General features: G+C 49.7%; 6 protein-coding genes across 6 annotated transcripts; 2 read left to right on the top strand and 4 right to left on the bottom strand.

Moving 5' to 3' along the window:
• Positions 1-28: 28 nt before the first annotated feature.
• Positions 29-2,951, bottom strand: HD556DRAFT_1363992 (uncharacterized protein). Its single transcript, XM_041302715.1, has 14 exons — positions 2,782-2,951; positions 2,592-2,732; positions 2,339-2,527; positions 2,237-2,285; positions 2,073-2,185; positions 1,820-2,010; positions 1,635-1,769; positions 1,265-1,583; positions 1,095-1,213; positions 977-1,038; positions 809-918; positions 681-758; positions 358-629; positions 29-306 (listed from the first exon to the last, which is right to left on the bottom strand). Exons 1-14 carry the CDS (start codon positions 2,848-2,850, stop codon positions 237-239), a joined length of 1,917 nt encoding a protein of 638 aa, XP_041161521.1. The 5' UTR covers positions 2,851-2,951; the 3' UTR covers positions 29-236.
• HD556DRAFT_1363990 (uncharacterized protein) lies at positions 2,952-5,034 on the bottom strand. Its single transcript, XM_041302714.1, has 3 exons — positions 4,920-5,034; positions 3,948-4,872; positions 2,952-3,894 (listed from the first exon to the last, which is right to left on the bottom strand). Exons 1-3 carry the CDS (start codon positions 5,020-5,022, stop codon positions 3,006-3,008), a joined length of 1,917 nt encoding a protein of 638 aa, XP_041161520.1. The 5' UTR covers positions 5,023-5,034; the 3' UTR covers positions 2,952-3,005.
• Positions 5,035-5,102: 68 nt separating this feature from the next.
• Positions 5,103-5,743, top strand: HD556DRAFT_1363986 (ubiquitin-like protein). Its single transcript, XM_041302713.1, has 4 exons — positions 5,103-5,172; positions 5,223-5,253; positions 5,305-5,404; positions 5,511-5,743. The coding sequence occupies exons 1-4, from the start codon at positions 5,158-5,160 to the stop codon at positions 5,584-5,586; spliced, it is 222 nt and encodes a 73-aa protein (XP_041161519.1). The 5' UTR covers positions 5,103-5,157; the 3' UTR covers positions 5,587-5,743.
• Positions 5,744-6,257: 514 nt separating this feature from the next.
• On the bottom strand, positions 6,258-8,150 carry HD556DRAFT_1195473 (uncharacterized protein; the record flags this gene model as incomplete). Its single annotated transcript, XM_041296267.1, has 3 exons — positions 6,258-6,680; positions 6,743-7,241; positions 7,297-8,150. Coding segments are annotated over 3 exons (1,776 nt in total), but the record flags the coding sequence as incomplete, so codon positions are not given.
• Positions 8,151-9,394: 1,244 nt separating this feature from the next.
• HD556DRAFT_1431624 (Vta1 like-domain-containing protein) lies at positions 9,395-10,984 on the top strand (the record flags this gene model as incomplete). The annotated part of the gene is made up of 4 exons (XM_041305034.1): positions 9,395-9,500; positions 9,554-9,776; positions 9,830-9,911; positions 9,968-10,984. 4 exons carry the CDS (start codon positions 9,395-9,397, stop codon positions 10,982-10,984), a joined length of 1,428 nt encoding a protein of 475 aa, XP_041161517.1.
• Positions 10,985-11,194: 210 nt separating this feature from the next.
• HD556DRAFT_1442085 (uncharacterized protein) lies at positions 11,195-12,408 on the bottom strand (the record flags this gene model as incomplete). Its single annotated transcript, XM_041306406.1, has 2 exons — positions 11,195-11,470; positions 11,521-12,408. 2 exons carry the CDS (start codon positions 12,406-12,408, stop codon positions 11,195-11,197), a joined length of 1,164 nt encoding a protein of 387 aa, XP_041161516.1.
• Between the last annotated feature and the right edge of the window lie 897 nt (positions 12,409-13,305).

Raw genomic sequence — 13,305 nt, 5'->3', positions numbered from 1 at the left:
CATTGATCACCGCCCTCTATTTGAATCCCTTCGAGGATGCTCGGGGACCATTCTGTCCCATTTATGGCTACTCGAAAAAACTTTTTAACCTTTACAAATTATACATGGTTATCTAAGCGCTCGGCCAAGCAAAAGCAGATAGACTATCTATAGCCGATGGTGTCACTGAGTAGCAGTTAGTCTAGAGTCTCTCGTCACAACGGAAGCGGAGTCCCGCCAATTTTCCAATAGACTCCTCACGACATCAGCGCTAAGCCATCTGTGCATGCAACACGAATAAAACTAACGACATCCTCCGCATGTTTCCTTTTGTTAGGGTCAGCATTCGTTGAGAAAGAACATGCAGGGCAGGCGTACGGTGGGTCTGTGTCGTCCGCATTATGCGCACTGTGCAAGCCGTTTTGCTCAATGTCTTTTGAAACAGTCCGGAATGCGTCCTTGGCGCTACGTGTACCAGTAAAAGTGAGTTTTCCCTCGTAGTAGGCGGCTGTGGAAAGAATACGAGACAGAGTGTTGGATGCGCTGTCAGAACGCAGCAACGCCCCACGGTCTACGGACGTGGGTTGTCCTAGTGATTCTAAAAGCAGCGTTTGCTTTCTAATCACCGCGGAAGAGCGAACGACTTCATACTGAAAGACTCCTATGAATTTAGGATATTCAATTATTTTTAGTTGACTTACGATGAACTCATGAACGGCGGTGGGTGTGGGTAAAATTAGGTCTGCTTTGCGCAAAGCAAGGTCAAGTAACCGGATAGTCTATCAAATACGGTCAATTTCGCTTCAAAGGCACATCGAAATTCTCATACCTCCTGGACTAGACGCTCGATGCCTCCAGTCGTCACCAAACTATCTAGCTTGCCGGAAAGAAACCCAAGTAAGTCAACAACAGCCTTCCATAATTCAAGCCAGTCGTATTCTGAGTAAAAATGCCGCGTCAGACACCAAGAGTAAGCAATTAGGTTAAATCAACTCGCCTAATCGTATTCTTTCCTTCTGTAGATACCATATGACGCGATGGCACGTCCAGATACACGTACTATCTCACCGCGAACAATCAGTCTTGGTAAAGGTCGGGAAATAAAAGAAACGCACGTGAACGTGTACACCTCGAGCCGCTTATGTAGATTATGGCGTAGCCATAATACACAACAATCCAGGAGTGCGCAGATTGGTGCACGCGTAGACGATGGCACTGGAAGGAGTGGAAGTCTCTGCATTCATTTCAGTATTAGTTGTGAAATTGGACGTGTACAAGCAATGACCTGCCGACACAGCCTGATTGCCTCCTTTGAGGAGGCAGGCTTACAAAAGACCGACATTATAGCTGCATTCTCAGACATCACAAGAAGTGTGTTCAATGCAAGGTTTGCATAAGCCAACGTGCGGGGTGACGCCGAAGACGAGGCATGAGTCAACACATAGGATGACAATGAGAGGATGTTATATGCTAGTGGTGGTACCGGTGCGCTCTGTTTGTTACCAGATGGCTTGTGTATCATATCCACTAGCACCTGCGCAAAAAGGGGATTGAAGAAAAGGAACTCGAAAACGGGTAGGAGTGAAACAGTCGCCTCGATTGGTCTGTTTTCTCAGTAAGAGGAATGCAACATAAAGCTTGATAGTTTCACGTACTGAGTCTTAAGGAAGTCTCGAGGTACGTCGAGTGGCTGCATTGCCAGTGCACGATCGGGTAGGAGAGAGGTGAACAGGGCTCCGACGCTCTTTGAAAATGTGGGGATCGAATCGTCCGAGATTTCTTGGTATGCCCTACCACCAAGTCAGCTGACAATCTTCTGTGAATGCCCGGAAAGGCGCACTTGACAGCAGCATCGAGTGCAAACCCCGCTGCCCAACAAATCTTGCGCATGAGTTCTGTATCTTGCGTATCACGTATGCGCTGGAGGTATGGATTAAGCCTCGCTGCATCAGATTTGTGAAAATTCGCCAGAATAGAGAGGAGGAGCGACGCTTCAAAAGTAAAGCGTTGAGTATCTGGGGATGTGATGACCTATCACAAGCAACGTCATTCCCTCAGGACCGACAACAAAACCATGGAACAGTAATCTGTACCTTAGCTATGCAAGGAAAGAGGTCTCGGCGCAGGAAGTATGCGCCGGGGCTTAACTGGCTGATGCTACACGTGAAGACAACAGCTAGTTGGAGAACCTGGTGTCGAAGAGCCTCTAAAACATGGTCAGGCAAATAGGTCCACATCAATCCTTCTCAGAGCGTACCAGGAGCATCATTATCGCCCAGTACATCTGCAATCATCCCAACAAACTCCTATACGCGACAGTGAGTATATAGTGGAAATGAAGGTGTCGCATCGACCGTACCATGAACACCCTGTCGGCCTCGTTCACACTATTAGCAAAGATCTCCATCACCTCCCAACCTGCTAGGTTCTTGGCGAGCACAGTGTGCAGCATGATAGAGAGCGTGTCGATGGCGTGGCCGCGGGTCTCCTTGCCCTTGCGGTCGGCTGCAAACACGGTGCAGACAGTAAATAGGGCATGGAGCACGAGCTACTGGCGGGGATTTGTCTGTCAGTACCATAGTGTTGGATGTTGGACAATGTGGATAACAGACCTTGTGTGAAATGAGGCACTCGTCCTTGGAAAGTGTACATAGAAGACGCGTTAGAAAGGTACGGTCGGGCTCCAAGGACAGCAGCTCTTGCCAGAAGCGCTGTTCATCGTGTCCAGGAGAGATTTGTGCTGGACTGAGACCCTATGCGTCGCGTCAGGACTTTCAGGTCGTACCGTAGTAGTAGGCTTGCCTGGAATAGTTTATTGATAATAGTTACATATCTCGAGCTGATGGGCCAGGAGCTTCGCGGTGCATTCATGAATACCTGTACAATGGCAAAAAGACAGCTGTGGTCTCCCGCGTCGATTATATACAGTGGTGGTACTCTGGGTGTCAGTGGGGGTGATGCGCAGCTAATGATGGACGTTCATTATTTTTGGATCGAAACAAGTCACAGGGTAAGCGCCCCGTACACTACGACCTAAACAGCCCATCATACGCCGCATAAACCATTTCAACCATCCAACTCATCAATGCCTCGTCTTTCATCCTCACGTCCTCCATCATCCTCCTAACGCCCACAAATGCCCGTCGACCCCTCCGTTCGCCCTCCAGCTCGCCCCCAATATCTTCTACCACATCGTCGCCCTCGTCGTCTTCTACAACACCAGGGAACCCAAAGTGTTCGCCATCCACACGGGGGGCAGTCTCCGAGGTAGCGACGAATGATGAGCGGAAGAGAATACGGATGATGAGCAACGCGGTAAGTGCAGCCGAAGGAGGATCAGCGACAGGCCGGGTGTAGGATATGTTCGTTTGCCTTAGAGGAGGGGGCTGTCGCTGTGTGGGGTCTGTGAAGGGATACGATTCTCCGTCGGCGGTAACAGTAATTGTATCATCTTGAGAAGGATGTTTTGCGGGTGGTTGGGAACTTGAGAGATGGGTGAGGAGATGAGGTCGTAGTCGTTGTTTTGATGTCGATGGCAATGGACATGTGGCCCAGAGACATGGCGGCTCGGGGTTCTCGGACGACTCCAAATGTTGAAGGAGGTGGTCGTACAGCTCTCCGGGGGCCTCAAATGGCGAAGCTGAACACTGGGAGCGCTCCCACAAGCACTTGAAACGAGGAGCAGCTTCCGTATTTTTACGCCTGTCCACACCACGCACGACAAAGCGCTGTGGCGGCCCAGGAAGGACCATCGCCTGAGCCTGAGGAAAAACGACATTAACATTTTTGATCACGTCTGATGCGACCAGGACAGGATGGCGGTCCGCGAAGGGTGTAAAGGCATCTTTGTAAAGAGTCCAAAAATCGACTTGGGTGAGCTCTCCGTCTGGTGTTGCAATGAACATGATTTTCATCCTGCAAAAATGACTTTATCATATCATAATACAGCCTGCATAACGTGTACTCACCACTCGTAACAGCGCTGGGGTTCAGGCATGGAAACTAGGGTCTCAAGCTCCTCTTTGGTAAGGTCATGGACGGGGATCACGACCGTTGTTGCTGGGATGGCGCGAGAGACTGCACTAATATCCAGGTTTACGGTCTCTTCTACTTGTTCAGATAGAAGAAAGCTAACAAGCACGCGAAGAGTGCTTGGCATGAGAGGATGATGCAGAAAAGCCTTTACCATTGGTGGGTGCGAAAGATGGGCATATAGGTAATTCAATGAAGCTTCTACCAATGCTCGATCGACAAATAGAGGCAAGTAACGTACGGCGGCAGCCAGCGCTGGCGAGTTTGAGTCCAGGCGACGAGTGTTTTGTATGTTAGACAAAAGTTGTGCCAAAAGGGTCAAAGCTGAGATGATAAGGGAGCGATTCGACGAGTGACCTGCAATTTGCAGCAGAGTAGGGAGGGGGTCTTTCTTGTTCGAAGCAGGATCTGGCAGGATAACGCCCAGGGATATGGCCTGCAGAAGTTCTACGGCGTTGAGAACAAATTCAGCATTCATATCCGTGTCTGGATCGAGGTTGGTGAGGGCGTTAAATAGTAATGGGAGTGTTCGGGAATGATTAGCTAGTTCATATGCATTGGGTTCATTCGTGGCCGAATTGCGGAGGATAAATATGGATTCTAGGGCATGCCGTCGCTTTCTGTGTTCAGCATCTGGCATAGCAAATAGTCGATACTGCTCTGCCATTAGGTATCCTTCTGTCGCATACCACTCCGGCCATTCGAACAGTGCGTCTGTTAGACCAGGAATGGTTTTCAAGATGAATTGATCATTTGCACATAATCGATACAGCCTATCCAGCGCCCATGCAATCTCCGAGTTTATGCCGGAACGTATCGATAAGACCATACGGTTGTTGGGTGTCGCCTCAGTATACCACCCTGAAGACACATAAATCAATGAAATTTACATGCAAACAGGTACCCACTTTCATAGTCATCTGTAACATTTGGTCCGACGCGCTGCACTGGATGCTGCTGGCCATATTGCCTGTAGACGCCAGGCGTCGTCGTCCGAGGTGGAATGGCCATGGAGGAAGGAGCTTTGACACTTAAGTTCGGAGCTACGCGGAGTCACGCGTCGGTCACGCGTGATGCAATATCGGCTGTCACTCAATACGTGATCATGGCTTGCCGGAATATCATCTCCTCATCCTAGTACTACTCATGCCTTTGATCGAGGTTTGTCCTGCAGTTCTAGAAGAGGATAGCAAACACTCACTCAACCGCAGGTAATTGCAAATGATCGGCTGGGCCGAAAAGGTGAGTGCACACAATTCCATGATCCGAATCCTAGCTTGAGCAATCTACTAGTCCGAGTCAAGTGCAGCCCAGATGACACTGTGGGTGACCTGAAGAAACTCATTGCCGCTCAAACTGGTACAGACTTCAAGAAGATTCAGCTGAAGAAATGGTGAGCATCCGCTGATTGCTACGATGCCCCCCCCCTGCCACAGGATGCCAATAAATTATGACTTGCCTTCTTGAACACATACTCATGACACTATTCTCCTTGTCAGGTATACGATTTACAAGGACCACATCACGCTCTCAGATTATGAGATCCATGATGGTATGAGTTTGGAGATGTATTAGTGTTCAATTCATGGAGTCCCAAGAGTACGAGAGAATGGTCATGCAGAAGTAGACACGAGGCTATTTTTTGTTGAGTCGACTTCCTGATGCTATCGTCTACAATCATATCATGTATTAACAGCTTTGTGCCAATTAATCACTTGTTGGAGGGTTACATCATCATCTGACGAGTCAAGTTTGAATTCTGTTACACTATGTCCCTTCCGCACGAAAACTCCAAACTACCCACAGATCGCCTTCTATCACACACGTCGGGTGCCTGGGAGCAACGTTGATGCCGTTGGACGTATCGCAGGGTCCTCTAATATCGCAGGTGGTCTGGGAAGGATCATCGATGAGCTCCCAAGGTTCGAGATTCGTGACTTCTGCGTCTTGATTGCATCTGCTCGATTGTCTGTAAATGGCCTGACAATGACCCAGCTCGCGCCTGGACTCTGCATTCGCTCCTCAACGCGACGAGAAAGGAACGTCGCGTTTGGCGTGTTTTCGGTCTGGGGGGGTTGGAACTGAATTGGTGTCGAACGGGGTCCTCGAGGACGCGCAAGGATATGTGGTTCTACCGCACTGCTTGAAGCTGTTATATGTCTGGCGAAGCTTGCAGTGCCACTGGGTGTCCCCGGATCTTGATCGACATCTTCCTCGGATACGGGGTGGAGAATGTTTTCACGGTGTCCGATGGTGTCCGCAGACTGAGAAGGTGAGTAAATAGACGCCGAATCTACACTTGTGTTCGGGTTTTGATGATGTTCTTCACTCAAGACGGGCATCTCGTCAACATTATCTGGCTCTGTGGCAATTGTTATGTCCCTGGCATATTTCATACCAGGGACCGTCTCGTCGGTTTCTACAAGATCCCTGCTTGTAGCACGCGACTTTCGGTACCACGATTCGCGCTTCGTAAACTCGGGCATGGGGCGTTGCCTGCTTTGAGTGTGGAGTGGCACCGTAGGTGGAGGGTCGAGCGAAAGAAAGTTGACGATTCGAATTGGCAAGATGACGTGTACATCCGAGGAACATCTTCCAATTCCTACACTTATGCGAAGCGTGTACTCAACCTCCAGCAGTCGTGTTCGGGCAATAGAGTGAACGTCGGGCTACAAGGATAATCACAGTTCGATTACCACAATGCAACCAGAAAGAGATCGTGGCGGCTTACCGGTAATATCACAGAGTGGTTGAACTCGCTCGTCTGACCAGGAGCGACACCTGTCCACCACCCTTTTGCGCTCGCATGTCCCTTAGAGCAACGCTGTCCCAACTCAAGGACGCTTTCCGTCACGCACTTTGCCTTGGTTGAGGTTTGACAAGCATCCGGATCAGCATCCCCAGCATCCAAGTGCGGTTTTGGCTTGAACACGGTCAGTGTTCGTATTAGCGCAATGGCGGCGCCTTTTACTAATTTCTTGCAGTCATTGACCACTCGGAAATGAATGGTGCAACTTTGGCCGGCGACCCAGTGGTATCGATGGATACGGGCCGACAACTTGATTTTTCCTGGGCCACCCATGAACACTCTAGCGGCAACCTCTGCGACCAGTGGGCGGGAGTTTGTGGCAAGCGTGGAGACAACGTCTAGACGTGGCCATACCTCACAGTCGCGGGAGAAGTGAACGATGGATTCTTTGGATGTTGCGGAGTCCTTGACTTTGATCTCTCTGATTGATTATCAGCAGATGCGGGGTGATAGAACACAGAAGCTCCGACACTTACGCCATAACAATGTATTTAATCGCCACTCCGGAGCTTATGCTCAACACCCCTTTCGCCATGCCGCAGCCACTATCTGGAGGAAGAAGCATCACGAACGGAAAGACGTGGACGCCCTCTTGCGCTTCGGCCCAGCCATCCTCATCCGGTGGTGATTTGAAGAGACCTTTCCACGATGGAGCAATTTCCGATAGAAGAGCTGAGTATTTATAAAATGTGCACTTGCTATCCTTCTGCGGTATGCACTCAAATCCGACGACCCTGACTTTCCCCTGAGAAAGCAGCAATGGTGTATCCTTCTTAGAGCCTTTTTTGATGTGAATCTTGACTGTCCCCTTGAGGTAGCTACCTTGCACACAAGTGTGGTTCTCGAGTATGATGTCCACTTCTACACGTGACCTCCACCTTGCCTTTTCTCGCACAACGAGCTTGAAATCGGTGCCGAGATCTCCGCTGCTATCTGCGTTGCGTAATGCCGGGTGAGGGTGGACAATTGCACCGGGCTCCAATCTGGAATTCGAGTTTCCGAGAAGGGGCTTGATTTCTGCGCCGCTCTGGGCAGGGACGACATCGACGTCGAAAAGAGTCGCGCTGGTGGCCAGGCTGGCCATACTTCCGACCACAGGACCTGGGGCGGAAAGGACCTTTCGGGGTGGTGGGGCAAATTTTGAGCTTCCCGGAGGCATGAGAGACTCCGCTGATATGCGTTGGCCAACGCGGTACCCGGATTCCCCAGGCTTTCCATACACGTCGAACTCTACCATCGAGTCCCCGACTTCTGCTAGGAGGAGGCCTCTCATCGCACTCATTGAGCGCAAGGCTGGAACGGCCATCTGGCTATCCGCATCAGCGCTGGAGGGCTGCACGCGGTTCTGTTTCAAAGTCGAGTGACCGGTGGCTGCCTTGAGCTTGAGGGACGAAGTTTGTGACCGAAGGACGATATCAGCGCCTTGAGGTTCGTGCTTGCTTGTCATTGGCATTCACGAATGATTGTTCCTTGCAGAGACACAGTCACAAATCCATATGAACCACGACGCTGACAACTCAGCTTTGAAACTACTTCAGTTCTGACCGCCAGTCTGATTTGAAATTGACGTCGAGCGCAGCTCCTTCATTGAGACCTATATTATAATAAAAAGGCACCATAGACGGATAGGTTAGTATCCTACTCCGGAAAAGGCCTTTAGGTGAAAGATAAATCCGCCGAAGTGCGCAGTTTCCACCTAGATCTAAAACCTTAGTGACTGGCCTGCTCACAGATAAGTGTTCGCATGATGAAATATGTGAAATACGTAGGTATACCGATACCCGTCAATCACAATGATGTGGAGCTCTGCAGGTTCTCATTGTGACAAGTCCGTCCCTACGGTGCCTCAGGTCTATAATAAACATCTTCTCCCTTATCTGCGGAGAGTACTAGTACTCCACTGAAAGTTACGGTGTTCTGTTGTCAACGGGATTCTTGAAAAAAGGTTAGGTTCGCACCATCGCAAATCCAGCACCCAACCTCTTGTAGGAATATCATCAATATGTTAGCACCTTTCAAGTAGCCCCACGTCATGCAGCCGTTACTCCGGGTATGATTCTGGTTAATTGATGTTCCGCCAAGCTGTGGCTAAAATGATGCCGTGCTTCCGCATGACGCTAGCACAAGTAAACGATGAATTGGTACTTGGTTTGATGGGAACGTGTTGGCAGCCAGGAAGCTCCATGTTTTGCTGTAGACATGTCGCTCGAAGTCGGAACTAGACAAAGACGCCCATACCGCCAAACAAGGACACGAATTGACGTCAAGCTGTGATGTTCCGAGTCCCGATGACTTCGGTTTCCTGACATGTTAATGATTGAACTTTGAACCAAGTACACAGCTCAGCTTTGCGTATTGTCCTCGTTGCAGGCGCGAGGCCTCTCACAAATCCACAATCCACAGCTTGCTTGCCCATCCACCATCGGTATAAAAACCCCCAGGCTTAAGGCTATAATTTAATTTTCGAATCGTCCGCACTTCGGTACCACAGCACTCGTGACTTTAACTTACCCTTGTATACATTCATCCACCGCAGTACTTACTCACGAAACTCCCCCTTGATTAGTAGCCATCATGTCCCTTGGTCTCCCACCGATATCGACAGGTCTCAAGTCTATAGCGCCATACCTCCAACGTGCTGAGGAACTGGTCAATCAACAACCAGTTGTGGCATACTGGTGTACGGGTAACCTTTACATTCAAGCCCATCACATAGCTCACGGAAGTGTGTAGGCGCGTACTATGCAGCACAACTTGGTATCAATTTGAAAGCAAAGGATGCTGCTTCACGCACACTGCTTCTAAATCTCCTGAACGCACTCGAGCGCTTGAAAACAGAGATCGGTCCCAGTGACACTATAGATAGCGAGCCTGCTAGCGCAGCGTTCGTTGAGAACTTTGCCCTAAAGATCTTCCGCATCGCCGATGATGAAGACCGTGAAGGTCATGCAACAAGGTATTCAGCTATCATTGTCTTAATTTCCGGTAGATTGGCTCACACCTAATTAGATCAACTGCGAAGAAGTTTCTTGCCGCAGCAAATTTCTTCGAGGTCTTGAAAGTATTTCCAACGACGGATATCTCCGATACAGTAAGCCGTCATGGTATCATGCAGTCGGACAACATTTGTCTAACGTACATTCACAGATAGATGGCAAGATCAAATATGCTAAATGGAAGGCAGCTGATATTGCAAAGGCATATCGGGAGGGTAGGAAGCCCACACCAGGTCCTGCTGGGTCTCAGTTTGACCTAGAACCCCTCCCTGCTACTTCTGGAGCTTCGGAGCTACCTTCACGAGTTGAAGATCCCCAGACCTCCCCTTCAGCAACGAGCCAATCCCCCACGTTGCCTCAAACGTCGCATTATCGACAGACACCATCTCCAAAGATGAGTCCAGATGATATCACTCGTGCCAATCGCTTGCATTCCCCTCGCCATGATGATGAATCGCTGAGCCCCGGGTGTTGGAGTACGACGGCGACTCCCGGATTCGATCTTGCTCAGGATAACAGCAGCGTCAGTTTGGACCAGGCAAACAACTGGCACGAACCCCCTCTCAATGGCAGAGGGAGTCAACTTCGTAAAGCCTGGATTAGCACCGACGTGGAGGGCACGACTAGCGATGAAGAGCTAGTCCGAGATCCGTTGCTTAACGGATCATCGCCTAGTCAGGTTCCGTTCTTACCATTTGCTAGCGAGTCTCGGCCGTCCGTATTCGAGTCCTCATCTCCACCCAAAGAGCGGCCTGTCATATATGCACCGACAATCAGAGATCATGTTCCCCCCACTCCTCCGCATCCTACCTTCCTTCCCTCAATGTCTCCACCGAGAGGCTCGCCACCGCGAACGCGTGTTCGCGGTCCTTCAATATCGTCTCAAGAACTTCCGCTTGGATTTGTGCCCTCAAGTCCAGTACCTCCGCCCATGATTCCTCCTCCACCAATGCCCACAATATTTGCACCTTCTTCACCTCCTCGCATGGTGCCTCCGCCTCCCGCTCCAGTTCCTGCCCCTTTACCGATGAATAATTCTCAACTTACGCCTACTATCATTGCAAAAGCACAGAAGCACTGTCGTTTTGCTATTTCCTCGCTTGATTACGAGGATGCTGAACAAGCGAGAAAGGAACTCAGGGCTGCGCTGGCTCTCCTCGGAGGTTGAAATGATGCATTAGTGTCGATTGGTCATGCTATCCAGTGTGGGAGCTGGTCTCTTTCCTGAGGAAGCAGGCTTTCTGCCTGGAAGGCTCATGTTTTTTTCTTCATCTACCTGTGTTTTAATGTAATGAGCTAGCTATAGCCAGTATCAACTATCTCAACTTTATTTGTATCGTAAAACTTGTTCCCGAACTATATGATACATCCAGAAAGCTTACTTCTTCCCGACATTGCGATCGAGAATGGATTGTGCGAAATGTACGTCCACTGGGCTATCCACGTGTTGCGAGTCATCTATGATCGTCGTTACTTGTACTGACATGCGAGGGGGAGCTGATGTCGTCGAGGTAACCGCAGAGGTCACACCAGTACCGCGATCGGTGCTTAGTGAAGCATCGGAAGACATGGTGTTGGTACGAGTGGATGCAATATCGAGTACTGGAATGGGTAACGCATGAAAGGCCTTGAGCGTGCTCGAAAGGTCGCCCAACTGGAAGTAGTAAGATCACACATGGACGGTGAACTGCAAGACGCATATACCTTATTCATGACAGCGTCGATGGAAACCTTTCTCTCCGCAAACCGCTCCGCCAGTCCTGTGAATTCTTCATCCCGTTTTCTCTTCCCAAACACCTCGTCGTTGTCATCCGAATCTTCTCCTTCGGTCGCTTCATCACTCTCATTGTCATCTTCCTCTTCTCCGAGTGTATCACTTCTCCTATTCTTCCCGGTCTCCTTCCTGGTGGTGCCAGCCTTTCCACCGCGCTCAGGTACGTTATGACCCCGCGCAGTCCGCAAACCGACATTCTCCATATCAACATGCATCTTTGAAATCTCGCTCTGGAGCTCCAGAATATGCGATAGATGGGACCATAGTTCATCGTCAGCACCCGACCGCACCGGCATTGGTACATAGTCAGATAATTTCTGACCGGTGAACGGTTCATACATGACCTCCCTAGCTGGTTCATGATTGGGCGAAGAGTCGGATGTGAACAATGAGTTCTCGGCAGCGCTTGAGGAAAGATTGAGGGAAGATCCTTGGGGAGCATCCGGTCGTAGAGATGACCGCTCTGCAGCCTGAGGACCGCTCGAGGGCAAGTATCCCTGGAGTTCGGCGAGAATGTCATCATGCGGTGTCAGAAACTTTACTGGCTCGGTTGATTGTCCCAACGACTTCACGTCGCTTGATGTACTAGTAGCTGATGGGTTTGGTCTGAGGACGTCCTGTTCAGTTTGGGTAGAGTATGTGCTGGGATCCCAGATGTGTTCGTGGACATCGTTGTGATCATCGTCTGTGATGGGAATTGCAGATTGTGATGAATGTCCTGTTAGTTCCACTGTCGAGCGGGAGGCTTTAGATATTTGATCTGGTTGGCTGAGAGCTTGTGTGTTGTTGGACTTTTTGCTCAGCCATGAGGAGAGCATGCTCTTGGCCACTGGCACCAAGTAGTATGTTTGACAAAAACACGCTGTTATGTGTTGTAGGGTGTTGCACAATCTTAATCAGTGCGCACCGGTGTTCTCCAAACTCTGCCTCTTGAAACTCAGCTCTGAAGAGTGCAACATGTGTAATGGCCAGGGATATAGGGTTCGGGATAAAACTGCTTGCTTATTAGCCGCTTGCTAATTAGCATGTTATTAACTAGCGGCGGTGGACCCGAAGAAAGTACTCAAAAGGAGAGTTACAGCTGTTTTCATATCGATAGACCAGAATTTCGAAAATTCATTCAGCCGCTTTTGTTTGTTGTGGGAGCCACACCAAACAGAGGCGCTCACTACTAAGCTACTTTTGTAAGTCTCTAACCCGGCTCGGACATGTGGGGCCTGTGTGGTGTATTATAATCATCAAGTAGTAGTATCTGTAATTGTACATTATCTTTGTGCTTTCACTTACTGCAACGTCCTGTGCTGTAAGTAGACGAGGACGACCACTTTCCAGAGGGTTTCGAACCACAGAACCTGTGAGTTGCGAGAGCCGAAGAACGCGATCAATTGACTGTTCGATGGCTGCATCCCATCACTTGTGCTATGGCCTTTGATGTCATGCGGTGTGTGGACATGATAAACCACTGCTGTTTTGCAGCATCTGGTACATATCGATGGTCTCCGTTCATGATGATGGCCGGTACTAGTACTTCCCAAGCAACTTAGTTGGACAAAAGTAGCTTAGTAGCGAGCGCCTCTGTTTGGTGTGGCTCCAACAACAAACAAAAGCGGCTGAATGAATTTTCGAAATTCTGGTCTATCGATATGAAAACAGCTGTAACAAGAGCACACACGCGATACGAGGATCGACTGCTGAGATCAGAGGTCGTGCATAGG

The sequence above is a fragment of the Suillus plorans genome, assembly GCF_016647745.1.
Source record: "Suillus plorans strain S12 chromosome Unknown HD556scaffold_21, whole genome shotgun sequence".
In the NCBI taxonomy this organism is placed as follows: domain Eukaryota; kingdom Fungi; phylum Basidiomycota; class Agaricomycetes; order Boletales; family Suillaceae; genus Suillus; species Suillus plorans.
The sequence above is the reverse complement of the archived record's forward strand: the minus strand, read 5'-3'. Positions and strand labels throughout refer to the sequence as shown.